The 26,958-nt window shown below is 44.4% G+C and overlaps 1 protein-coding gene across 5 annotated transcripts in view; it reads right to left on the reverse strand.

Annotated features, from left to right (window-relative positions):
• Positions 1 to 288: 288 nt before the first annotated feature.
• Positions 289 to 26,958, reverse strand: part of LOC115158136 (unconventional myosin-IXb) — a 105,035-nt gene continuing 78,365 nt past the window's right edge. For 2 of the 5 annotated variants that reach the window (XM_029706715.1, XM_029706714.1), the window contains 29 exons: positions 25,911 to 26,024; positions 23,389 to 23,428; positions 20,515 to 20,637; positions 20,275 to 20,355; positions 19,801 to 19,911; positions 17,576 to 17,701; positions 17,235 to 17,384; positions 16,837 to 16,994; positions 15,449 to 16,600; positions 15,234 to 15,303; positions 14,886 to 15,041; positions 13,877 to 13,977; positions 12,701 to 12,810; positions 9,754 to 9,905; positions 9,482 to 9,589; positions 9,219 to 9,389; positions 8,746 to 8,787; positions 8,054 to 8,165; positions 7,753 to 7,826; positions 7,443 to 7,632; positions 7,083 to 7,211; positions 6,736 to 6,841; positions 6,454 to 6,585; positions 5,104 to 5,227; positions 4,733 to 4,783; positions 3,673 to 3,791; positions 3,341 to 3,468; positions 3,175 to 3,234; positions 289 to 2,945 (listed from right to left, as the gene is read on the reverse strand). In XM_029706715.1, coding sequence (XP_029562575.1) covers positions 2,884 to 2,945; positions 3,175 to 3,234; positions 3,341 to 3,468; positions 3,673 to 3,791; positions 4,733 to 4,783; positions 5,104 to 5,227; positions 6,454 to 6,585; positions 6,736 to 6,841; positions 7,083 to 7,211; positions 7,443 to 7,632; positions 7,753 to 7,826; positions 8,054 to 8,165; positions 8,746 to 8,787; positions 9,219 to 9,389; positions 9,482 to 9,589; positions 9,754 to 9,905; positions 12,701 to 12,810; positions 13,877 to 13,977; positions 14,886 to 15,041; positions 15,234 to 15,303; positions 15,449 to 16,600; positions 16,837 to 16,994; positions 17,235 to 17,384; positions 17,576 to 17,701; positions 19,801 to 19,911; positions 20,275 to 20,355; positions 20,515 to 20,637; positions 23,389 to 23,428; positions 25,911 to 26,024 — 4,252 coding nt within the window. In that variant the 3' untranslated portion in view covers positions 289 to 2,883. The remainder of the gene's footprint in view (positions 2,946 to 3,174; positions 3,235 to 3,340; positions 3,469 to 3,672; positions 3,792 to 4,732; positions 4,784 to 5,103; positions 5,228 to 6,453; positions 6,586 to 6,735; positions 6,842 to 7,082; positions 7,212 to 7,442; positions 7,633 to 7,752; positions 7,827 to 8,053; positions 8,166 to 8,745; positions 8,788 to 9,218; positions 9,390 to 9,481; positions 9,590 to 9,753; positions 9,906 to 12,700; positions 12,811 to 13,876; positions 13,978 to 14,885; positions 15,042 to 15,233; positions 15,304 to 15,448; positions 16,601 to 16,836; positions 16,995 to 17,234; positions 17,385 to 17,575; positions 17,702 to 19,800; positions 19,912 to 20,274; positions 20,356 to 20,514; positions 20,638 to 23,388; positions 23,429 to 25,910; positions 26,025 to 26,958) is intronic. The other 3 variants (XM_029706716.1, XM_029706718.1, XM_029706717.1) reach the window with 2 other exon arrangements.

Here is a 26,958-nt window from a genome sequence, read left to right on the forward strand (position 1 = left end):
GATACAAGATTCTGCCTTTAGTTTAGAGAGAATAATCTGGGCAACATCATCAGTAGGATTCCTTACATACACTGGCATAAAAATCAGGAAGACCATACAGCACCTTTGTTTTTGAGTCACTTGTGTTGGATGATATATATATATATATATATATATATATCATTAGCTGCCTCACTACATGGGTTGACCTCTCAACACTGAACATCCAGATTCACTACACTGGTCTCTTGCTTTGTCTCTGCCTAGTGGTGAATCAATGGTAAGTCCCAAAAATTAAAAACCACAGCATGGGATACAAGCATGTACTGTATTGTCCTGTTAATATTCATTACAGCTCACATCATTCAATTCACACCATTCAATCCCAGACATTCCCAATTGGCATTCTCAGTACACAGGCACAGACAGACAACATCAAACAGCAGTCAGAAGGACAGAGTGATTCCTCACGAAACCCAGACTCCCCCTCACAAAATGTAATCCATTGGAGGAAGTATTACTGGCATATTTCTGATATTTTGTCCTTACTCCTTTAACACTCCATAATGTTGAATCTGTAGATGCTTCAAAGCAACAATTTGTGTCATATGAAGCTTTAACGCTTTGCTCTGGGGTCCTACTAATAACCCCAAACAGGTACCCAAATGATCAGTTCAGGTTCACATTTTGGACACGTTAATAAATGGCTTGGACGATTGGGTTGGTTCTCCTCTACACGCTAGAGGGAGCCATTTGATAATACATTAGACTCATAATACCAGGTCCCTCAAGCATCTATTAGCTCAAGCAATAGCTCTAGCGATGCAGGAGCTAGGCTATCGTTCTGTGCTAACGCATTGACTATTTCCTACCCAGAGCAATAGCTCAAATGTAAAAAAAAAAGAAAAAGAATTGTGTATGAACAAGAATTTCATTTTAAATGCGATGTTTCAGGTGTTATGTCCGATAGAGCGGTGATTATTATGCAGTGATAGATTAGAATCATTGCTATCGATACATATATTGTTGAACATAATATACTCTGCGGGCATATCCAAGTTCCAGACTGGGGTGTCTGCCATTTTTAGCGTTATGATCCAATTTGTAAGCATTACCAACAGAGTGAATGTGAAAATGGATTCTTGCTGGTGATTTTCAGGATGTGCAATGATACAAGATTAAAAGGAGGGCTGTGATTGGCTACAATGCCTACTACGCCAATTTCTCTGGATAAAAATGGGCCGTAACTTAAACTAGCAGAGATCCCACTGTTGAACTTTGATATGCACGTAGACTAAAGTATATTATATTGAAAAATGGGACAAATCAAAAATTGTATATTTTCAATATTCAATTTGTATTTGTCAACATTCATCAATTCATGTAAAAAATGTTTTATTGAAATGAAAATACTACTCATATTACAGAGCAAGAGGTAAAGCTTCATATGACACCAATCTTTGCTTTGGCATCTACAGATGAAACATCATGGAGCCTTAAAAGGAAGCCGAGGTAAGGTCCAAAATGACACATATGCCAACTTCGATTCATTATTTCTCAATTATGCTTTTCGATACAAAATGTAAAATATATGACAACAATCCTTCCTCCAAAGGACTATAGATTACATTTCGTGAAAACCCCCCAAATCATGGTATTTGTTTTGGCCTGGTTCCGTGAGGAAACACTCATTAGTATTACATGTCAAACAACTTTTGAAGAGGGGGTCCTCTGTAGTCGATAGTGATCCTGACCCTCTGATTGACATAGTGGCAGGTACAGTATGTAAGTAAGCCATATGTATGAGGCTGCAGAAACGTTACAGAAAGTAGAATCTAAAAAGGTCCATTTATAAGACATAGCATGCAGACCTTGACAAGGGTTAGCGGTTTTCATACAGGAGGAAAGTGGCTAGTGCTGCTCCCATTTTCCCTTTGACAAGTGAAAGCAGTTCCTATACAGGGAGGAAATGGAGAGGAAAGAACGTGGCGTTAATCCATTTACGACGAGAAGGCTGTTCAAGGCACCATAACTGGATCACAAGTGTTTTGGTCCTCGTTCGAGCATGTCTTGAGTTGGTACAATTTATTTGAATCAGCACAAGAGTATCATACAAAGATACCCCCCCATCAAATATTAAAAGTAGAAATTACCAACGAATTTGTACACTGACAATGTGCAAATCAAGGCACTATTGACTTTACATTGAGCAAACTGTTTGGGTCTTCTCATAAGGAGACCTTGGAATGGAAATGTGCAATAACCTGCAGTTTTTCCTCATGAAAACTAAGTATTTAAAAAAGAAAACATTTGTCCATAGAGTCCATGCGGCCGCGCAAACTTGATTTCATTTGTCTCTTAAAAAAAACTACAACAATATATTAAGTGTAGAAAAAGTGCTTGGTGACACATCCTGTTATTATCAGGCATAAGTCACAAGTATATAAACACACATCCATGATCCGTGTCCATGGCAACAGGGACAATAACAGACTACATACTGTATCCTCCAGGCCGCTCCTGACTGATGGGGGGCCCACCATAGATATCCAGTTCTGTATCGAGTTCTATTCTGCCTCCTGTCTGTGTCAGGCCGGGTCACTATAGGGGATGTCGGGGTCTGAGAAGCGTCTGAGGGCCTTGCTGGTGGTCTGGAGACTTTGTGGGGTGGAGCTAGAGAGGGAGGAGGAGGTGGGAGAGGGGAACAGGTCTTTGTCTGGACTGATGTACAGGGACTGGGTGCCGTCTTTGCGTCGGGCGGGCTGCTTCCGCCTCTTGATCAGGCTGAAGCCACGGCTGGCAGGAGGGGTTGAGGGCCGCAGCGGGGGCTGCCCGGCGGCAGCTTTACCGTGCCAGGGATGATGGGGCGATGGCGTTGTAACCGGGAGGTGGAGCCAGAGGAGACTAGGTTGCAGAGAGAGGAACGCCCCCTGGGGCCTTAGGTCTCTGGGCCAGGTCAGCTTGGCCTAATTCAGCAGGAGAGAACAGGGATGAGAAAGTAAGTGTTAGGAGGGGAAAAACCAACATCATCCACTCAGAGAGTTCGAGAGTAACAGCCATCCTGAAAGGGCTCAATATCACCACAAATAAACACCATGTTAGTTCGGTCAATATTTCTGCGCACCACACAGACACGCCACACAGACACTCATGCAAACACACAAAACGTTGCTTGTGAAACTGGGAGCCTCCAACCTGCTAGAGAGCAGACCTCCGCCACCCTCCTTAAATGCACCACCACCAGCTTGTCCAGACCTGCGTCAGAGACAACACGGACAGACGGGGCCGGGTAGGCCAATGAGAAACTCACAGGTGTGAATAGGTAGGAAAGGGGGGGTGAGACGGTACCTTTAATACTGACCTTCGGGCTCAGAGTTGTGGCAGCGCTCCTCCAGCAGGCTCTCAGAGCTCACAGACGCCTCAGAATCCAGGTTCTCCTGGTCTGAACCAGGCTGCTCCAGCTCTGGCAGTCTGTAGGCTAGTTCCTCCCTGGAAAATAGGGGGAAGAGAGAGACAGAAAACAGAGGGGTCATAAAAGTAACCAAGGGTTGGTGGATCTCCACAACCCAAAACTATAACAATCAGATATAACCATTGGATATAAATATAACCAGTGTATAAATCACAGTATTAAAATGTGCTGAATTGAGTGATGAATCTAGGCGTGACTCAGAGGCTCTGCTCGGTTCTTACTTCTCCTGTTTGATGGACTTGATGCGCGCCATCAGGTTCTTCTCAGCCTCCGTATCGGAGTCCAGCGGCACATCGTTCCCAGGGACCACCGTCAGGTCAGAGCACTCTTTCTCATGCACCTGGGAGAGAACACACAGTTTACTCAGGACACCTTAACGAATGGGCTATCGCAATGGCAAGTCTACACCACACCGGTTAAGAGGATGAATGAATGGAGGGGGTGCCTGTGTTAAGTAATCATGCATAGTGTTGCATAAGGTACCAGGGAACCATGGTACCCTAAGGCAGGCAGGGGCGGTGTCACGATCAGTAGGGAGAAACAGGCACTATGTTATTCAACCACACAACATGTAGGAAAACGTCAGTATCGGATGGGAAGGGTTTGATGCACTATTGAACGCAGCTTGAGACTGTAAATCTAAGCAGAAGTCATGTCATATGATACAAGGTTATTTTACACCAGGAGAAAAAAGTAAATCATCAAGACAGACAAGTCATTCTCATGTCAAGCATTCCCCATTTTCCTAACTTCCAATGCTTGGTACCGGTTAACAGGAAGAATCGACAAACCATCCCTCTAAACCAGAGGTTGTGCTGTGCGGAATCAAACCATACAAAAGTCAAACCATACACAAAATCCTATGTAGAAAAGACCAACACCACCAACCCAACACCCTGAAGAACCTTCCCATCACAGACGCTGGGGACTGAAACAAATATGCAGTATTACAGGGGTCTAACAAGTTCCCGGAGAACTACTAAGAGCGGGGAAGGTACACAGACTTTGTCACAGCGCAGCACTAACAACTCTACTGATCATGGTCTTTACTCGGGTCCACCATTCGTTGACTTAGGTGTGTTAACGCTGGGCTGGAACAAAAGCCTGCATGCCCAGTAGTTCTCCGAAACCATAGTTGGGTGACCCCTGCAATATTGTATACTATCAGTTAGTATGAAAAGGAGGGGAAGGGTCATCGACTACTACACGTCATGCACAGACGGGTGGACATGGCAAACTGCATCTAGCTACCAGGAGAACTGGAGCTAAGTGGATACGTACCACCACTCCTTTGTACGGAGCAGAAAACCTGAGGGGCAAATGCCAGTGCAGCTGAAGAAAGGGAGAACCACAAAACAATGAGCAGTAACCCATGGTGGACATGGGACAATAGAGAGTACAACACTGCCCAACAGTACATCAAGTCCGTGACTATGGTCGGTTTGCCTAGTGAGTCTACGGACCTGGTAAGTGTCAGGGTCAATCCCATTTCAACTCAGGAAGTAAACAGAAATTCAAATTCCAGATGTTTCTCATAACGAGGCATTGAGAAAAACACATTGAAATGTCAGTTGACTTCCTGAATTGACATGGGATTGACCCCAACCCTGGGTATTGTTCAGACAGACCAAGGCACGTAGCATTGTGCGTACCGTGTTCTGCCTCTTGAGTTTGAGCTGGTTGACGGCCAGAGCCTCGGCATACTCCAGCTGTTCAATCTCTTCCATCTTCTCGTTGTAGCTTCGGATCTGCTCGTTGATCAGCATCTCCACACACCTGGGAGACAGGCATTACATGTTAGTCATCCAATTCTATTGTGTTAAAGGCACTGCATTGTTTTCCATAGAGTGAGTGTCCTACCTAGTTGCCTGAACAAAATAATCACTTGATAACAGCAAAAGACTAGGGTTGAGAACAATGAAATTCATTCTAAATGGACCATTTATCTTATTGCATTTCTTTCCCCTTTTTTTATTTATTTTTTCATTTCACCTTTATTTAACCAGGTAGGCTAGTTGAGAACAAGTTCTCATTTACAACTGCGACCTGGCCAAGATAAAGCAAAGCAGTGCGACACAAACAACAGAGTTACACGTGGAATAAACAGACAGTCAATAATACAATAGAAAAAGTCTATATACAGTGTGTGCAAATGAGGTAGGATAAGGGAGGTAAGGCAATAAATAGGCCATATTGGCGAAATAATTACAATATAGCAATTAAACACTGGAGTGATTGATGTGCAGAAGATGAATGCGCAAGTAGAGATAATGGGGTGCAAAGGAGCAAGATCAATAAATAAATACATTATGGGGATGAGGTAGTCGGATGGGCTATATTACAGATGGGCTATGTACAGGTGCAGTGATCTGTGAGCTACTCTGACAGCTTGTGCTTAAAGGTAGTGAGGGAGATATGAGTCTCCAGCTTCAGTGATTTTTGCAGTTCGTTCCAGTCATTGGCAGCAGAGAACTGGAAGGAAAGGCAGCTTAAGGAGGAAGTGGCTTTGTGACCAGTGAAATATACCTGCTGGAGCGCGTGCTACGGGTGGGTGCTGCTATGGTGACCAGTGAGCTGAGATAAGGCGGGGCTTTACCTAGCAAAGACTTATAGATGGCCTGGAGCCAGTGGGTTTGGCAACGAATATGAAGCGAGGGCCAGCCAACGAGAGCATACAGGTCACAGTGGTCGGTAGTATATGGGGCTTTGGTGACAAAACGGATGGCACTGTGATAGACTGCATCCAATTTGCTGAGTAGAGTGTTGGAGGCTATTTTGTAAATGACATCGCCGGAGTCAAGGATCAGTAGGATAGTCAGTTTTACGAGGGTATGTTTGGCAGCGTGAGTGAAGGATGCTTTGTTGCGAAATAGGAAGCCGATTCTAGATTTAATTTTGGATTGGAGATGGTTAATGTGTCATTTTAATTGATTTAAACATTTGTTCCAGATATATAAAGTAACAGTGGTTCCGGTCTATGCAGTGATCATAGAGAGACTTACGTGGTGGTCTTGGCCACGTCTCTCATGCTCATGAGCGGGTCGGCGCTGTCTGGACAGCGGAGGATGCAGGGGGCAAACACGATGGCCAGGGAGTTGGGAGACATGCGGTTGTGAGACTCCTCCTTAGACACTCTGGGAGAGGAAATAAACGTTACTCATGTTTGAGGGGAAAAAAAGTGTCCTTTGAAATTGTATTCGTCCAGTAACATACATTGAGCATGGTGTTTTTTGTCATTAATCCTTTATTCAACCAATCGAGAGCCCCGGCCATGAGTATCGCACCTGACTAGATGGAAGACGAGCCTTTCCAAGGTGTTGAAGCATGCGCTGGGGAGTTGTTCCAACACTTTGTAGATGGCATGTAGCTGTTCTTGCTTTTCAGGATGTTCTGGAAAGGAGACAAATACCAACAACAAATGTAACGAAATGACACGCGACAATATTACACCACATTTCAACATGCAGTAGAATAGCTCAGTAGAATATACAAAGGAGAGCATAACCCACATGGGCTGATATAGGGGCTGAAGAAGAAAAGAAGAGTAGCCATCTCTCTCAATCCTGGAGAAGAGCCATGGTCTATAGCGGGGCAGAGTTTTGTCTAAACCTAGCGTTATAACAGGACTCACCTACGGCCCGAAGGAAGTCATTGTAATGAATGAAGGTCATGAGGGGGTCAGGCAGCTCCCTCAGCCACTGTTTGACCAGCCCTGTCACTGTGTGGATGGGGTAGTCCTCCAGGCACACAGCGTGGGGGTCTGCCACACAACATCAACCATTACACAAGTCATGGAATGGGAACATGAAGAGGCATACTTCGTCAAACACAAGATCTTTATGAAATAAAACAAAAACAAATACTCTGGTGCTTGTGCAGGCGGTACATGTTAAGTACGTCTTACGTAGAACCCTTCAAGTGTTACCCTTCAATATCTTTGTAGCTCTCTTGAAAGTGCTGCTATACTGTTTATGCTACGGCTGGTCCTTACCAGTCTCCATTAGCTGGTGGAGCTCCTTCATGCGGTTGGCAGAGCCAGACTTGCGGTAGATCCCCTCCGTGTACAGGCCGTTCATCTCCACGTGCTCCAGCATTATCTCCAGCACCACGGGAACAGGGTTCTTGTCGCTGGTCAGGTGACAGACTCGCACCCCAAAGTGCAGGCCTCCAGACTCATCACTCTGCATTCAGATGCCAAACATCAGTGGCAGGTTAGTCACATAGGCGTAACATAAGGACCAATCCTGACTTGACATCAGCCAACCTAAATCATGGTCCAAGAATGAGGTTAAAAAGTTTACCTTTTTGACACAAAACGTGGAGCAGTCTGTGACAATTTTGCAGAGGCACTTCTTGTGGCAAACCATCTTGCAATCTGGAGGAATACAAATATTAACTTAGCATTTGTGTTCACGGTGGGGCTCAGAAGAATGTAAAAACTATTCTCAACATTCACAATCATTTGGAGTGTCGTACTTGTTACTTGAATATTGTCCGAATATTTGTGTGTGTGTGTGTGTGTGTGTGTGAGTGATCTAGGGGCTAAATCAGCTTTAATATTGCAGATAGATTGTAGCTCTATTTTTGTTGAGTGGTACTCACAGCTACACATGCAGGCTTTCTCCATGCCCCAGATATAGGAGCTGCACTGGTCACAGGACTGCATGATGTTAACCTGGTACGTGCTGAACACATGGTCCAAAGGGTTCTCCATCTAAACCATAACCACAGGACCATTGAAATAAATCTTTAGAGAGTCATTTCATTGAATACATACAGGTACCTGCCAAAATAATGGAAACACTTGAGTAAATTAGCAGTTGCTTCCACACCGGTGTGGTTCCTGAGTTCATTAAGCAATTATATCCCATCATACTTAGGAACATGTATAAACGTTCTGGGCAGGCCATTATTTTGGCTACCATGGCAATGCCCCCATAGGATGACAATGCCCCCATCCACAGGGCCCGAATGGTCACTGAATGGTTTGATGAGCATGAAAACAATGTAAACCATATGCCATGGCCGTCTCAGTCATGAGATCTCAACCCAATTTAACACTTATGGGAGATTCTGAAGCGGTGCCTGAGACAGCGTTTCCCCATCAACAAAACAGTAGAGTTCCAGACACTTATAGAATCTACGCCAAGGTGCATTGAAGGTGTTCTGGCTCATGGTGGCTTAACGCCCTATTGAGACACTATGGTGGTGTTTCCTTTATTTTGGCAGTTACATGTTTCTTGCCATATTGAGAACAGAGTGGACAGGTTTTAGGGCTGATCCTTTGTACTTACACTCTTGTATTTTTTGCGCCTCTTCTTCCGAGTTTTATCAGGCTGAAATACAGACAAACACAATACCTAATTTATTTAATCCATATTTCAATCAATGCTGTGTTTATCATACAGCGAGGCACTGGTTCTACAAAAGCCTTGTGAATGGTTTTGATGACTAATGGTTTTGATTTTGTTTTTCTATTTGAGCAAAGCACAGCATTAGTCATAGCAAAATGCATAGAATTGCAGGAAATTAGCTTTAAAACTGCAAAATGTTCTCTCCGCTCCATGGCAAAATGTGTAGAATTGCAGGAAATTGCCTTAAAAATGCCTACACCGCCAAGATGGTGGCCTTTAAAATGTTCAGCCGTGCTGACCAGCAGACTGCGCCCATTGCCACGCCCCCTACCACACCCACCACCTAAGTCAAGCCTCTTCTTGACGCAGAAAAAACCTTGATAATAGCCATATGACAAAATAAGCAAGTTGACCTTAGCTGGTTCTGCCTCCTCCTTCTTGATCTCTCCCCGTATGAAGCCGTCCAGGACAGACTGAAAGAGGTTGACCACCAGCTGCACCTCACCCTTCTGCTTGTCTCCGGCCAGGCTGATCACTTTGTTCTGGTAGCCACGCATCAGACCGTTGTAGCCAATGTGGGGTTTCTGTCCACCACGGGAAAGAACGAGAGCGGGAGTCAGAAATGCATAAAGCATCACCCATTCATAATCCATAGTGTGTGTGTGTGTCCACATACTGGGAGAGAGTACATTCCCTTGATGGTCTCTCTGAACTGCATGGTGGCTGTGATGAAGATGTGCTCGGTTGCCGACAACTGCTTCCCCCTGGAGCGGAAGTCATTCACCTACAGAGAGAGATTAAACACATGGTCAATTGAAAATACCGCGGAGCATACAATAAGTGTATTTTACCTCGATGCACCTGGAAACTACACAAGGTGTGTCATGGAGAACAACCCTCGTAACAGTTAGGCTTTAGCTGTATGAAGAAGCAGAAAAGCGGTCCGACCTGATTCCCCAGGAACTCATCCAGGTGTCGGAGCTCGTTGGCGTTGGTAATCTCCCGGTCCAGTGAGGCGTTCCACTGCTCTGAGACCCGCGTGGCCCGGCTGATCTTGATGGTGGGGTTCCGGCTCACCGCCCGACCTCCACTAGCCGGGTCTGGGTGGGAGCGGGATGTGTGAGAGAGGCGGGGTTGTGTGGAAGAGAGAGAGAGAGCGAGAGCAGTGTTGTCAATATGTACAAATACCATAATACATTATTTGAAAACAAACAGTGCTTGGAATAAAGATATCTTACTTTGCTATAGAATCTGATAGCCATCAAAGCTCTAAAACTAAGAAGTTCAACAAGCTGTAAAATGTAGATTGTTGGGACCTGGGCGCATTTTATATATAGTGAACACAAATATAAATGCAACATGTAAGAATTTCAACAATTTCACTGAGTTACAGTGCCTTGCAAAAGTATTCATCCCCCTTGGAGTTTTTTTCCTATTTTGTTGCATTACAAACTGCAATTTAAATAGATTTTTATTTGAATTTCATGTAATGGACATACACAAAAAAGTCCAAATTGGTGAAGTGAATTTTTTTAAATTTTTTTTTTAAATTGCTCGTTTCAAACAATTCAACAAAATCAAAAACGGAAAAGTGGTGCGTAAATATGTATTCACCCCCTTTGCTAAATAAGATCTGGTGCAACCAACTACCTTCAGAAGTCACATAATTAGTTAAATACAGTCCACCTGTGTGAAATCTAAGTGTCATATGATCTGTGTGTATATATATTACACACACCTGTTCTGAAAGGCCCAGAGTCTGCAACACCACTAAGCGGCACCATGAAGACCAAGGAGCTCTCCAAACAGGTCAGGGACAAAGTTGTGGAGAAGTACTGATCAGGGTTGGGTTATAAAAATAAGTTCTGAAACTTTGAACATCCCACGGAGCACCATTAAATCCATTATTATTAAGCACCACAACAAACCTGCCAAGAAAGGGCCGCCCACCAAAACTCACAGACCAGGCAAGGACGGCATTAATCAGAGAGGCAACAAAGAGACCCCTGCAGGAGCTGCAAAGCTCCACAGCGGAGATTGGAGTATCTGTCCATAGGACCGCTAAGCTGTACACTCCACAGAGCTGAGCTTTACGGAAGAGTGGACAGAAAAAAAGCCATTGGCGAACACATATGGCGTTCGCCAAAAGGGGCATGTGGGAGACTCCCCAAACATATGGAAAAAGGTACTCTGGTCAGATGAGACTAAAATTTAGCTTTTTGGCCATCAAGGAAAATGTCTGCCGCAAGCCCAACACTTCTCATCACCCCGAGAATATCATCCCCACAGTGAAGCATGGTGGTGGCAGCATCATGCTGTGGGGATGTTTTTCCATCAGGGGAACTGGTCAGAACTGAATGATGACTAAATACAGGGAAATTCTTGAGGGAAACCTGTTTCAGTCTTCCAGAGATTTGAGACTGGGATGGAGGTTGACCTTCCAGTAGGACAATGACCCTAAGCATCCTGCTAAAGCAACACTCAAGTGGTTTAAGGGGAAACATTTAAATGTCTTGGAATGGCCTAGTCAAAGCCCAGACCTCAATCCAATTCAGAATCTGTGGTATGACTTAGACTGCTGTACACCAGCGGAACCCATCCAACTTGAAGGAGCTGGAGCAGTTTTGCCTTGAAGAATGGCCAAAAATCCCAGTGGCTACATTTTAGTCATTTAGCAGACGCTCTTATCCAGAGTGACTTACAGTAGTGAATGCATACATTTCATACTTTTTTTTTTCCTGTGCTGGCCCCCCGTGGGAATCGAACCCACAACCCTGGTGTTGTAAACACCATGCTCTACCAACTGAGCTACAGGGAAGGCTAGATGTGCCAAGCTTATAGAGACATACAGCTGCAAGTCTCTTGGGGTAATTGCTGCAAAAGGTGGCTCTACAAGTATTGACTTTGGGGGGGTGAATAGTTATGCATGCTCAAGCTTTCAGTTTTTTTGTCTTATTTCTTGTTTGTTTCACACAAAAAAAGTATTTTGTATCTTGAAAGTAGTAGGTATGTTGGTTGTGTAAATCAAATGATACAAACCCCCCAAAAATCCATTTTAATTCCAGGTTGTAAGGCAACAAAATAGGAAAAGTGCCAAGGGGGTGAATACTTTCGCAAGCCACTGTACAGTTCATATAAGGAAATCAGTCAATTGAAATACATTCCTTAGGCCCTAATCTATGGATTTCACATGACTGGGCAGGGGCACAGCCATGGGTGGGCATATGCCCACCTGCCAGGCCCAGGCAATCAGAATACGTTTTTTACCCACAAAAGGGCTTTATTACAGACAGAAATACTCTTCAGTTTCATCAGCTTTACGGGTGGCTGGTCTCAGACGATTACGCAGGTGTAGAAGCCGGATGTGTAGGTCCTGGGCTGGCGTGGTTATACGTGGTCTCCGGTTGCGAGGCCAGTTGGAAGTACTGCCAAATTCTCTAAAACTATGTTGGAGGCGGGTTATGGTAGATAAAGGAACATTCAGTTCTCTGACAACAGCAGTTGATATGTGTAGATATACCATCCCCTTTTTACCCCTCTTAAACGCCAAACTCTCATGCACTGCCATAGCAAGAGGCTAGAGCCAGATTCATGAAAGGTCCAAACTATTTTTGTTTTGATAAGAGCTTAATCCTACTTGCCTCATTATTTACCCTGAAAGCAAACACCTGGATTTTCTCTCTGGGTCCCATGTTCAGGAAGTGGCTGACCCTGTATCCACCCCTACCTACATCACTGCACTTTTCCAGCACCTTCACATGATTAAGAACACTGCCAATTCCAGACCAGATCAGCACAAATAATGTGAGCCTTATTGTGTAACCTATTGTAGAACTAGGACACAGAGTTATTCCTGGTCAGGTCACATATTTGGCTGTGACCAGGTGCCTCTTACCTTCTCCTCGTTCGATCAGGGCCTGGGCCATGGTCAGTTCTACATCGTCAGGGGTCTGAGGCTCCTTATGGGGACGTTTCTTCAGGATCTTCCTCAGGAACCCTGAGGGTCTACAGCACAATCAAACTGTCACCACACTCAGTCAACGCAAATGCACTGCAAGTCTAACATGGGTTATTAACGTGTATTATGGTTTTTAATGGGTTTGACTAATTCTTGGCACGAGACTGCACTATAGTAAATAGGCACAGGTGAGTAATGTATCGAATCCTAATAACATGCATGACAATTACAAGAGTACCCGTTGTTCAGACATAGATCACATCTGCCACCATGCATGAGAATTGGATAGAACATGCTTTGTTTTAGTGAACAGATGTGGGATATGTGAATGCTGAATCTGTATGAAGTGTGAATATCAAGAGGCAGACCAGTGAGGGTTTTTGTATGTAAGACTACAGTACTACATTTTCTCATCGGTACAGTCCTGCACCACATATTTTCAGGGTTTACAACTCTGCTCACTGAGAACCATGGTAACAAACCAAAGCAAAATCAAAACAAAGCGCAATATTCGATCTTCCAATCCGATAACTCATGGCACAGCACATTCAAAAAAGTTAATGAAAGAGTAAATGAAGTTAAGGAATTTATCCCATCCAATAACAAACTGTCTCTAAAGCTATATATGGGAAACTCTAGTTTGTGCAGCAAGCCACATGGAGCTGGACAGTTTGATTACACAAGAAAGTGTTTTCCCATGGGCCATCTGAGTCAGACCTCCTGGGTGGACAAAATCGTCTGCTGAAGTGTTTTCCTCCACTGTTACTATATTAGCCTCTATACATCACCATTACACAAGCATTTGGGTTATCCGGAAGACCCTTAGGACATAAGTATGCGATTTGACATCTAAAACCCAAGGCATCAAACCATAATATTGGCCAAGTAAGGTTCTAATCTACACCACTAGTTCCCAAACCATTTTATGCTGTGACCTGCCAAAAGCTTTTGGAACGCTCTTATGACTCACCAAATAAACAAAACCAATATTTCTAGGTCCAACCCAGTCTCTTTTCACAACCCAAAAGGAATCAGCCATGAATCAAGGCAGGACTATTCTGTTCCCCATCCTGCTGTACAATATCTCCCATTAGTTTCCCTGAAGCAGCGTACTTCTCTGGGGTGGAAGGATGAGTATGGACAGTGTCCTGGTGGCCTGAGGCGTCATGGGTCCTCCTCTTCATGCTGCCCTTTGACCCATCCTCTGTAGGAGACTGGCGATACAGGGAGAAAAAAAAAGAACAATGTGAGGAATCAAGCTACACAATTCCCTTCCCATTGAACAGGTGTTCAAAAGCACAGTTTGAGAAGATAAGGCCTTGTTAGAAACTCAATGGTGATAGATCATTTGTTTCAGTTATGATAGGAAAGAGATGACAATGCCACCAATCAAGAATGGCCCCAACCAAATAGCAACAAATAAACTTCCATGAGAACCCCACCTACACAAGTTACAAACCTACCCAACTTCCAGAAACACCCAATCTTGGGGACAATTACCTTAAAAGTTCACCACTTCTCATAATTGATACACAACTTATGGATGACGTTCTCATTTTATTACCTGAAAAATACACCCATGTTTATTCCCATCAGCACATTGACCTTTTTTTGTGGTGGATTTGGGGAAAGCCAAATTATTGAGTTTACAAATAATATAGGACCCCTTGTTATTTAAATAACAAATTAAATCATTAAATTGGAGATTGAGAGTTGTGTTCATAATCCACAGGAAAGTCATTGCCTAATAACACACACTTTTTTTTGCTGCCATGGACATGACATTTGATAAAAGAAGATTAACTGCTGGGTGAAATAGCCCATTATGACACACGCGGCTTGCCCAAACTCTCCCGAAAAGCTAAATCATGACGGTCGACCAGAAAGGGTTTCATTGTGGAGTTGATCAACCCTGGAGTGTATACACTCCTAAGCCTCTTTATTATGTTCTGTGTTACATCTAAGGAAGTGTATGATGATGGGGTTAAACACTATGGCAGAAAAGGGCAGAAAATGGAGTCCAGAGATAAAGAGCCAAAGGTGTGCGAGGATGCACCTGCTTTGGCTGGCAGGGCTCAGTTTCTCTGAGGTGGCAAGCTGTGCTCTGGCTTTGAGATTATACCTTATCCATGGACTTTGAGTGCAAAGGCCTGCTTGGGCCCACAGGGGACAAAGGGAAGCAGGTCCAATAGTCCACTTCTGCACTTTTCTTAAAAGGCGAGCGTCTACGAGCTAGCCGACGTTTGTGTTTGGCACGTTTACGGTAACGTGATCTGACCTAGCCAGAAAAGCACAACGACACTTTGAGCTTCCATTCAGATGCCTTGCAGGAAGGATGTGATTGGCTAGCTTCAGCCTGTTCAGATCTGATGTGCTGCCCTCATATTTGATGAAAAAAGGTTAACAGTTAATAAGAAAAGGCAAAGCACACAACATGGTGGGTATAATACTAGAGCAACGAGCATGTTACCTCTCTGTTTGACGTAGCACCAGCCGATCCAGGGGACATAGCATCAAAAGATGACGAGTTTCCAACACTCCTGGAAATAAAGTAAGTATGATACAGAGATGAGGGAAATTCATGCTCATAACTGGGAGAATCATCAGTCCTTCCTCATGTTGCAAAAACAATGACATCCAGAAGCAAGTATAGTGTAGATATCAGAAGAACATGAAATGTCGTACTGTGAATATTTTTTTATCCTGTCCTTGCTGTGGGCCTCAGGAGGACTGGTACTCTCTGGTTGTTGTACATCAATCTTCCTCCCCTTCCATTTCTCTGCCTTCTCCTTCATGGCGTCCTGTTGGCTGTAGCGTGTCAGGTTGCCTGGACCCAGGACCTCATGGCCGTTCCTGTTAGCCATTGGCTCAGTGGGGTTCAGGGGTAAGGTGCTGGGGCGTATAGGAGCAGGGGTGGTGGCGGCTTTGGCTTCCTTCTTCGCCTTGTCTTCCTTCTTCCAAGCTACAAAGGTGTACTGGTCCATCTCCTTGCTGTCCGTTCTCTCCGGCCGGCCTTTTGGCTTTCCCTCGGCTCGGCTGGCTGCCTCCTGATCTATGACCTTAGGGGCTGGCTCCTCCTTGGTAACTGCTGAGGCGACCCGCTTACTCTCTCTCTGGCTGTGCTCCAGGCCCCGCTGGCGCCGAAGCTCCCTCTTCTCCTGGCTCCTGGAGGCTGGGACCTTGTGGAGGGTGGGAGGTCGTAGCTTCTTCTGGCCCGACTGGGGGTCTGTTGAGGGGGAAGCCTCCGCAGCCGCCTGAGCCCCCTTGTCTCTCTCTGGTGAGTGGGGGGCAGCTGCCTCTGTGGTCCCCTCCTCCTCGGGCTCCTCGGAGTGGGCTTCCTCCTGTTCCTCCACAGCCTGGCTCTCCTCCTCCAGCTGGGGCCCAGCCTCAGCCTGTGTACTGTTGCCCTTATCAGGCTGGGAGACTGCAGAGGCCTTCACCTTTTCCACCTTCTCAGGAGGTGAACTAGCTGCAGCTTCTCCATCTTCCACTTCTTCCCTCTGCTCCTCCTTGTCCTGGACAGGCACTTTGTCCCAATGTCGGCTCTCATCTAGAGTCCTTTCAGCTGCCACCTGTGCCTCTGGTTCCTCCTGTGTCTCAGGTTCCTCATTGACGCTTTCTGCCTGCCTCAGCCTTGCCTCTTCATTCTCCCTCGCCCTCCTCTCCGCGGCCTCCCACTCTGCCTCTTTCTTTCTCCTGAACGCCTCTTCCTCTGCATCCATTTCCAGTCGGGTTGCCTCCTCTGCCTCTCTCACTAGCCTAGCTGCCGTTTCCTCCCTCCTGGCCTCCTCTTCCTCATCCTCCTTTTTCCTCCTGTCCTCCCGTATTGAATGGCACCTGTAAAGTCCAACATGATTCAGAGGTGGTTCAACATCCATATCACAATGTTAGGCATCTCTTAGAATTGTCGAAGTATTTATAACAAATAACTGTGGGGATTCTGGCAACACCAGTACCAGAATTCATGAGATGTTGTTAATAATAACTTAGTCACCGTTTACCAGTAGCTCGAGGCATTTCAAACGTTATAAATACTACATTAAGTATTTCAGTGGTGTGGCCTGGTGCTGTACCTCCTCCGTGCTGAGTGTCCTCTGGCCAGAGCCTGTATCTTCTTGATGCTGGTCCGCCTGCGGAGGTACTGTGATCTCTGTCTAGAGCCCCTCCAAACGGCCTGAATCAGCGTGGCCGCCTGACACCGTCTCTCCTTGTGTTGCCTACGCCATGCACGCTGGAAGGGACAAACAGGGGCAAGAACACATTATTAGCATGTCTGCAGAAATATGATTGTCTCATATAGGAAGGCTATTGGACAATGTATATGTATTTCTTTGTAAGAAATAGACTCAGAAAATGATAGTTTAAGGCATTCCATACAGGGAAAAGTAATATCTTTGAACTGACATCTGTGCCTTTTCTGTACAGACAGTGTTATGGTGGAACACAAAGGAAGGGTTATCACACAGCTTACCTGGATCAAGATGGCCGCCTGTCTCATCTCCAAGTACCACCTCCTCTCCAGGCGCGCCCTGAACCAGCGCTGCAGGAAGATGATCTTATGCATCACGTCCTTGTGCAACGTGTCCTGCAGCTGCTGACGCTCTAGTTCCTTCAGGTAAACCTGAGGATCGCAATTTAAGAGATATAATAAGATAGTTTTCCGCTTATGTATCTCTTTGGTGAAAATAGGCTACCTGTCCATTTTCCTTATGCTAATAGTTTAGAAAGTAACACCACTATAGCCTATATCTTTAACTTATCATAGGAAAGTGAGGTTTCTGAGTAAAAAGAGTGAAGGAGCGCTTGTCTAACCTTGGTTTTGCCTATCTGGTAGGTGGTGTGGTCTAGATTCATCCTCTGGAACAAGGCTGAGATGTCCTCTGGCTTGGAGGGTGTGGTGTTTTTGGGCAGCAGCACTCGGAATTGCTCGATGAATTCCTATTTATGAAAAGGTATTTAGTTCGTTGACCAACACAATCACAGATTTTTGTGAAATAGACAAACTACTTATTTGAAAATCATAACAGACACACATAACAATTGGGGTCCACCACATGACTTTAGGTCATTTTTCATGTCCACCGCACAATTTTCTTCCTAACACATTCTTGTCCAGTATACAATTTTCTTCATAATGAATTCCAATTTGTTGTTAGGGTCTTGGAATTATAGGTTACGGTAATTGGCCACGCCAATGTACACGATCACAGACATAACCATTGGAGGGGAGGGGGTGGGATTAGCGCATATCAGACAACATTTTTTATCATGTGATTCGCACACACGTTTGGGTTGCTAGACCTTCCCGTTATACACCCATCCTCCCCGACCAAACTCCCTCCTCTCATTTCTGTATAAAGTAACCTACTGCCTTTATCTGTGATTGAAGTGTACTGTATACAAAATTGTGTGGTGGACAATTATTTTTGTACTTTTTTTGTGTCCGTCATGAATTTCTATTACACAATCATTTATGATAGTAGGTTGCATTAACACAGACATTGCCCAATAAACATTTTCGTTCTTATACTGAACAAAAATAAACTCGACATGTAACAATTTCAACGATTTTACTGAGTTACAGTTCAAAAGGAAATCAGACGATTGAAATAAATTAAGCCCTAATTTATGGATTTCACATGACTGGGAATAGAAATCTGCATCGGTTGGTCACAGACACCTTAAAAAATCTATATGGGCGTGGATCAGAAAACCAGTCAGTATCTGGTGTGACCATTTATTTGCCTCATGCAGCATGACATTTCTCATAGAGTTGATCAGGCTGTTGATTGTGGCCTGTGGAATGTTGTCCACTTCTTCAATGGCTGTGCGAAGACGCTGGAGTTTGTTGGGAACTGGAACACTGTCGTACACGTCGATCCAGAGCGTCCCAAGCTTGCTCAATGGGTGACATGTCTAGTAAGTATGCAGGCCATGGAAGAACTGGAACATTTTCAGCTTCCAGTAATTGTGTACAGATCTTTGTGACATGGGGCCGTGCACAATCATGCTGAAACATGAGGTGATGGCAGCGGATGAATGGCATGACAGTAGGCCTCTGGATCTTGTCACGGTATATCTGTGCATTCAAATTGCCATCAATCAAATGCAATTGTGTTTGTTTTCCGTAGCTTATGCCTGCCCATACCATGCCACCATGGGGCACTCCGTTCACACAACGCCATACACTGTCTGCCATCTGCCCGGTACAGTTGAAACCGAGATTCAGCCGTGAAGAGCACACTTCTCCAGCATAACAATGGCCATTGAAGGTCAGAATTTGCCCACTGAAGTCTCTTACAACACCGAACTGTAGTCAAGTCAAGACCCTGGTGAGTATGACAAGCAAGCAGGTGAGCTTCCCTGAGACGGTTTCTGACAGTTTGTGCAGAAATTCTTCAGTTGTGCAAACCCACAATTTATCAGCTGTCCAGGTGGCTGGTCTCAGACGATCCTGCAAGTGAAGAAGCTGGATGTGGAGGTCCTGGGCTGGCATGGTTACACATGGTCTGCAGTTGTGAGGCCGGTTGGACTTACTGCCAGATTATCTAAAACAATGTTGGAGGCGGCACATGGTAGAGAAATTAACATTCAATTATGTAGCAACAGCTCTGGTCGACCTGCAGTCCGCATGCCAATTGCACGCTCCCTCAAAACTTGGGACATCGGTGTTATTGTGTTGTGTGACAAACTGCACATTTTAGAGTAGCCTTTTATTGTTCCCAACACAAGGTGCACCTGTGTAATGATCATGCTGTTTAATCAGCTTCTTGATGCAAGACACCTGTAGGTGGATGGATTATCTTTGCAAAGGAGAAATGTTCACTAACACAGATGTAAACAAATATGTGCCCAAAATGTGAGAGAAATAAGCTTTTTGTGAGTATGGGACCAACACTTTACATGTTGCGTTTATACTTTTGTTCAGTATATATGTCAAAGTGACGCAGTTAGCTATTGGTAAATAATCAACAACAGATATTGCTTCCTTCCCGGTGTCTGCTGGCTATCTGAGTCAGTGAACAGGTGCAGTGTACCTGGAAAGTGTACTTGGCTCCATAGCCAGACCTTCGGATGCGAACTGTCTCCAGCATGCCTGTGTAGCGCAGCTGCTGCAGCACCAGGGTCTCATTCAGACACATCTCCTTCTGTACACACACAGACAGACACACAGCACGTCGTTAGAGGAACAAACTCAATCATTTTCATCATCTTGGTTGTAAGTAGTAGCCTAAATGTTCTTTATTTATGCACCTATGTACGAACAACGTAATGTATAATAACTGATACCAATAATGTATAGATGCTTATGTGTTACAGATGACTCCTGATGGAACTGTACCATGTTTTACTATAACTGCTTTTAGTGTCACAAAACTATGAGTTGTCCACAACATGGTTTTTAAAATCTGTATTTTGTATTGTTAACTAACGTATCATTGTGGAGTGACACTTATAAAAAAATTAACTCCCAACTCTGGTAAAACATGTTTTTAGTGAAGTGACTTTACCTTCTCAGAGTTGGAGCGAATACAGCGGACGAAGAAGGGCTCTGCTCTGCCCAGATTCTCCAGCAGCTTTGTCAGAGAGGTCTGTCAATGTAAAAGAGATTTCATGTCAATTAAGACTTAACGCAACAAATAAACATTTCCCCATGTTCTGCATCTGCATTGTGTGAAGTGTGGCTATGTATTTTCAGGTGTATGTTAGTGGCTGCCTGGCTGCGGTATTTGCTGGTGAGATCAGCTGACCTGGAACTGAGCGCTGATGCTGGGGGTCTTCTTCTTCTTGTTGAGGTGATGCAGAGACTTGGTCGAGCGGTCGTGGATGGTGCGACCGACGATGAACTTCAGGGAGCGAGAGTCCAGCAGGCTCTAAGGAACAGCATCAACACCACAGAGTTCTAAACGTCTGCAGATAACAGTCTCATTGATACTCTCGGAGTTAAATTAAATATTTTGAAGGAACAAGACCCTCACTAGGCCAGTTTATTAGGTACACCCCAAGTTCACAAAAATGAATCGCTCCTACAGACAGTCAAGTGGCCATGGCTTGGTATATGCAGCAGACAAGCATTCAGTTACTGTTTGATTGAATGTTAGAAATGGGCAAAACAAGTGACCTAAGCAACTGAGCGTTGTATGATGGTCGGTGCCAGACACACAGGATCCAGCGTCTCAGAAACGGCCACCCTCCTGGGCTTTTCACACATCTAGGGTTTCCCGAGAACGATGCAATGCAGGCAAAGTACACCATATATACTGAATTCCAGGGTATTTGGAAATAGCCACAGGATGGTTTTGCAATACTGTCAATACCATTGAATATTTCTTTTGAAGTTTTTCAATAACGTTTTAATATTCCTAGCTACTTTTTAAGTAAATACCTGCAGTCAACTTGTGCAATACGTTAGGAGATAAAGCAGATTGGGTTCTTCATTAAAATCGGTCAGATTAGTTTACAATATTAAGCTTACTGTAGTTTCCCAGAACAGTTGAGCCAGTCACGTAGCTTATGCCTGCCCATATCATAAGCCCACCATGGGGCACTCTGTTCACAACGTTGAGATCAGCAATCCACTCATCCACACAACGCCATACACATGGTCTGTAGTGAGGCCGGTTGGATGTACTGCCAAATTCTCTAAAACAAAGTTGAGGTGGCTTATGGTAGAGAAATTAACATTAAATTCTCTGGCAACAGTTGTGATAAAACTACACATTTTAGAGTGGCCTTTTATTTTCCCCAGCACAAGGTGCACCTGTGTAATGATCATGTCTTGATATGCCACACCTGTCAGGTGGATGGATTATCTTGGCAAATGATAAATACTCACTATAAGGGATGTAAACAAATCTGTGCACAACATTTGAGAGAAATATGCTTTTTGTGCGTATGGAACATTTCTGGGATATTTTATTTCAGCTCATAAAACATGGGACCAACACTTTACATGTTGCGTTTATTTTTGTTCAGTGTACATTAGTGAAACACATTCGGCAGAAAATAGCTTCATTTTCATTACATTAGAAGTGCAACAATTTGGCTGGCAGAGCTTACAATGAAAAAGCAATATATTTTTTGCAAAAACAATGCATGGCAATCATATAATGTAGCAGATACATTTCCTAATGTTTTGCTTAAAGCTAATCTTGCATTTTACCAGAGAAAAGTAGGATGGCTACACCGAGTCAGAGCGCTGTCTGTTGATAGAATGCCTGTTTTGCACTTCTCCACTCGGATGAGAATTCACATAAGTACAAAATCAGTCTGATGCCAAGCAGAAATTACAATAATAAGCATTTTAGATCTGTTTACAAAACGCAGCAAGCTATTCCTTATGCTTTTTATATTTTCCTGGGTAAAAAAACCTAAGAATTCTGCATTAACGCGACCCCTAAGTTACCTTGCTTGTTAACTAAGTAAGTGGTTTAATTAATAAGGTGAAGGGGCATCATATTGTGTTAGTTTTCTGCCGTGCTTGAGTCAAAGCCCTTTGGGTGAGTTCTGTACAGCTGCCACTGCCATCTTTTGATATCCTTGCGTTTTTTGTCCTCCATTCTTGACCCGTCTGCTCCTCCCCATCTTCTCAGACCAGAGCAGGCAGGCCCATTGCCCTAGCGACTCCAGACAGACACAGCGTGTACACATGCTGCTCCAGAGCCAGTACCGTTTTCCTTCTGACAAGCATGTCAAAACTTTGTTCATTTGCACAATGCAGCTCATTTACTTGTATTATGTCCAAACTCAACAAAAATTACATTTGGTAGCTCCTACCTATACATGTATAATTTTATGAGCTGGATTGCCTGTCTTTGCAATTAGTTTATTCTCATTTGCGCTTGTTAGCATATCTAGCTAGCAGCCTCCATGGAAATTCACTATTACTTGTGCAAATTTTGTTAGCATTCTGGCAATAGATGGACAAATCTGGATAGCACCCAACCTTAGCCCGACAAACGAAACACATCCAGTCAGTGAAAACAACTTGTTGATGAGGTCGAAGGAGAATGGCAAGAATCGTGCACACTAACAGGCGGGCCACAGTCAAATAACGGTGCAGTACAACAGTGGTGTGCAGAACGGCATCTCGGAACGTACAACTTGTCAATCCTTGTCACGGATGGGCTATTGCAGCAGACGACCACACCGGGTTCCACTCCTATCAGCTAAAAACAAGAAGTGGCTCCGGTGGGCACACGAACACTGGACAAATTAATGGAAAAACAGTGCATGGTCCAACAAATTCCGGTTCCTGTGGCGTCATCGGTTGGCAGAGTCAGGAGTTGGCGTAAGCAGCAAGAGTTCATGGACCCATCCTACCTGGTGTCAACAGTACAGGCTGGTGGCGGTGCTGTACCGCCGTGCAATCTGCAGAAACTGCGTGACACCATTGGGTCAGCATGGACCAACATCCCTGTGGAACGCTTCCAGGTTGTAGAATCCATTCCCTGAAGAATTCAGGCTGTTCTGGAGGCAAAGCGAGATCCGACCCGGTATATGGAACATTTTCTATCAGATGATTTTGTGATCTCATATCTCGGATTGTATATTACATTTATTTTTCAAATGACATTAATGTAGGCGTACACATAGCTGGCGTATGTGTGATGTATGAAGCTTACCTTGGGTATGATCTGTTTCTGCTTCGCGTTCTTGTTTTTCCTGTGGGGAAGGGATAGGTTAGTGAGAGAGGCTCAGCTCAGAGACGTCGCTGAGAAGGTCTCCGGGTGAGCATGGGGGCGAGCCGTGTTAGTATGGTGAGTCATGCTCAGTCAGTGAGGTGTGAGGGCTTGCACCTGGAGTATGGGTTGTATGACAAGGGCTGGGGATGATGGAGGAGGGAGGTTGCGGGATGGAGGAAGGGGGAACCTAGCCAACCAAAATCAGCCAGCCCGGCCGAGACCCATACGACCTATAGGATTACGAGACCTGTTCCCCTGCTATCTTGTTTTCATCACTACATATAGAGCATTATATAAGCCTTGGGTTTATAGTGGAATTGTTGCCATGTGCCGACTACACTGCTTGACAGTGTGTTATTTGTGAGGTCAACACTAAACTTTTGTTTTGTTTCTTGACTGTGTTGAAAATACTTGCAGACACTATCCCCAACAACTATAGTTTTATATAAGTTAAAATAAACCATAATTTGTAACAAACTTTTAACTTCTCTAGGGTAGGGGGCAGTATTTCGACGTCCGAATGAAAGGCATGCCCGTAGTAAACTGCCTGCTACTCAGGCTCAGAAGGTAGGATATGCATATTATTAGTAGATTTGGATAGAAAACACTGAAGTTTCTAAAACTGTTTGAATGATGTCTGTGAGTATAAGAGAACTCATATGGCCGGCAAAAACCTGAGAAAAATCCAACCCGGAAGTGTGGAAATCTGAGGTTTGTAGTTTTTCAAGTGATTGCCTATACAGTATACAGTGACTTAGGGTTCATTTTGCACTTTCTAAGGCTTCCACTAGATGTCAAGTCTTTAGAACGTTGTTTCATGCTTCTACTGGGGAGAAAATAAGAGGTCCTGGAGTCAGATGACAGAATGACATGAGTTCAGTGTTGCGCGCTCACGTGAGAGTAATTCCGCGCTCACGTGGAATTGTCCGGTTGGAATATTACTGAAGACTTATGATAAAAACATCCTAAAGATTGATGCTATACATCGTTTGACATGTTTCTACGAATGTAAATAGAACTTTTGACTTTGTTGTGAAATTTCGCGCGCGCATCCTGCATTTGGAGTAGTGGACTAAATGCGAACAAAAAGGAGGTATTTGGACATAAATGATTGACTTTATCGAACAAAACAAACATTTATTGTGGAACTGGGATTCCTGGGAGTGCATTCTGATGAAGATCAAAGGTAAGTGAATATTTATAATGTAATTTTTGTCATTTCTGTTGACTCCAAAATGGCGGGTATCTGTATGGCTTGTTTTGATATCTGAGCGCTGTACTCAGATTATTGCAAAATTTGCTTTCGCCGTAAAGCTTTTTTGAAATCTGACACAGCGGTTGCATTAAGGAGAAGTGTATCTATAAATTCTTTGAATAACTTGAATATTTTATCAACGTTTATGATGAGTATTTTTGTAAATTGATGTGCTCATTCACCGGAAGTTTTGGGAGGCAAAACATTTCTGAACATTACACGCCAATGTAAAAATAGTTTTTTTGGATATAAATATGAACTTTATCGAGCAAAACATACATGTATTGTGTAACATGAAGTCCTATGAGTGCCATCTGATGAAGATCAAAGGTTAGTGATTAATTTTAGCTGTATTTCTGGTTTTTGTGATGCCTCTCCTTGCTTGGAAAATGGCTGTGTGGTTTTTCTTGTCTCGGCGCTGTCCTAACATAATCTAATGTTGTGCTTTCGCCATAAAGCCTTTTTGAAATTGGACAATGTGGTTGGATTAACGAGAAGTGTATCTTTAAAATGGGATATAATAGTTGTATGTTTGAGATTTTTGTTGTTTTGAATTTGCCGCCCTGCTATTTCACTGGCTGTTGAATAGTGTGTCCCGCTAGCGTCCCACATACCCCAGAGAGGTTAAGTTCTTTTTGACTTCACATTCATACACAGTTTCATCTAGAAGCCAATGCATTCAGGTGAGTAATATCCTTGTTCATGCAGCAGCTGATATTCAAGCCATCAGTGCATCCTCAGCTTTTATCAAGGCCTCTGCATCTCCTTTAAAGCCCATATGGGCAAAAGCCTTGTTGCACTAAAACGTCAGCCTCATGCTAATCAACATCACATTGGGACCCAGTCTCTCTGGGCCTTGCATTCCACTATCACGAGCAGTCTTGTGTTGTTGGGTATCCTTCTGCAAATAATTAGGATTCCTGTGAGGTCTTTGTTCGTAGGTGCATTTTTCATGAGGTGTGGTCTCAACCAGCTAATTACCTAGCCTGTGTCTTCAACTGTCTGTCACGGGTTGAGAGCTTTAACAACCATGTGAGGTGAAGACATTTTTTTTGTACTCAAATCAGGTGTGTTAGGGCTGGAACAAAATGTGCAACTAAGGGGATACCTCAGGGGGACTAAGGTTGAACACTGTTCAAGCTGGGTTGGACTTGCTAGGCCAAGCTGGGCTGGACTGAGCTGGAAGGGGTCAGGACTACAGACTCACTGAAGGAGGTGTCGAGGGAACCGCAGGCGACCCCAGGACTGCAGCAGCTTGCGAGGGTCCTCACCATCCAGCTGCAAGTCCTTAATGGAGCTGATTATCTGGGCATGCATGTCCCTGATTCACCCCAGCAAGTGCCACAGTGGGTGAAGAGGATGGTGGGTAGGAGACATAGGGAGGAGGGGGGTTGGGCACGGGGCATAAGGGGAGGGCAGGGGATGTAGGAACACCGCTGTTAGGACACCTCGAAAGACAGAAACCCCCCCCCCCCACCACCAAAGAACCCACTTCCAAAGAGAAACACACACAGAACCGTTAGAGGTTTGAAGTTCAGAGCAAGTAAAACTTCTGGTTAACATGTGGGACAATGCCACTTCAGTTCAGATCACCCAGCCATTGCTACAGTAGAAAGTGAGAGGTTGTGCACGGTGTGGATGTTTACACACGCCATACTCCTGTAAGTAAGTGTTGTGAGCATGCATTCCTGAATCAAAGCTTCAGCGGTTGACATCATTTCCCCATGCTGGTGTTACACTGCTGGCGACTGGGATTGGTCATTGGACTGGTTTTATACTGGTGGTAAACTGGGGTGGACTGGTGTTGTTAAGATGGCTGCTCCTCTGGATCCATGCATTACTGTACTTACCACTCTGATCAATAAACCAAGGGAGGTCAGGCAGGAAGGGACAGGCCATAAGTAAAGGTACCATAGAAAAAAACGGCCCCTAGACATGACGTCTTCAGAATTTTCAGGTCTGAAGGAACCAGATAGGGGGAAGCAGTATGGAGGAAACTCCCCCAAGCTAATCGAAAGCCTAGGTGGCGCTATACCCATATTACTAACACCTATCATCTCTGCAAACACATAAGGGGTAGGGCCCTAAGGAAGGAGCTAGGGGTGGTTTAAACACAACTGCTCAGTTCCTCTCAGAGAATGCTCATATTAGAACAGGGGCTTTTGGTCCATTTAGAAACTACAATGATGCATTTAACTTCTCCCTAGGCAATTGTTTATTACATTTCCGACCTCATCACTAGTAGTCCAGGACCT

The sequence above is a fragment of the Salmo trutta genome, chromosome 22, assembly GCF_901001165.1.
Source record: "Salmo trutta chromosome 22, fSalTru1.1, whole genome shotgun sequence".
NCBI classification, from domain to species: domain Eukaryota; kingdom Metazoa; phylum Chordata; class Actinopteri; order Salmoniformes; family Salmonidae; genus Salmo; species Salmo trutta.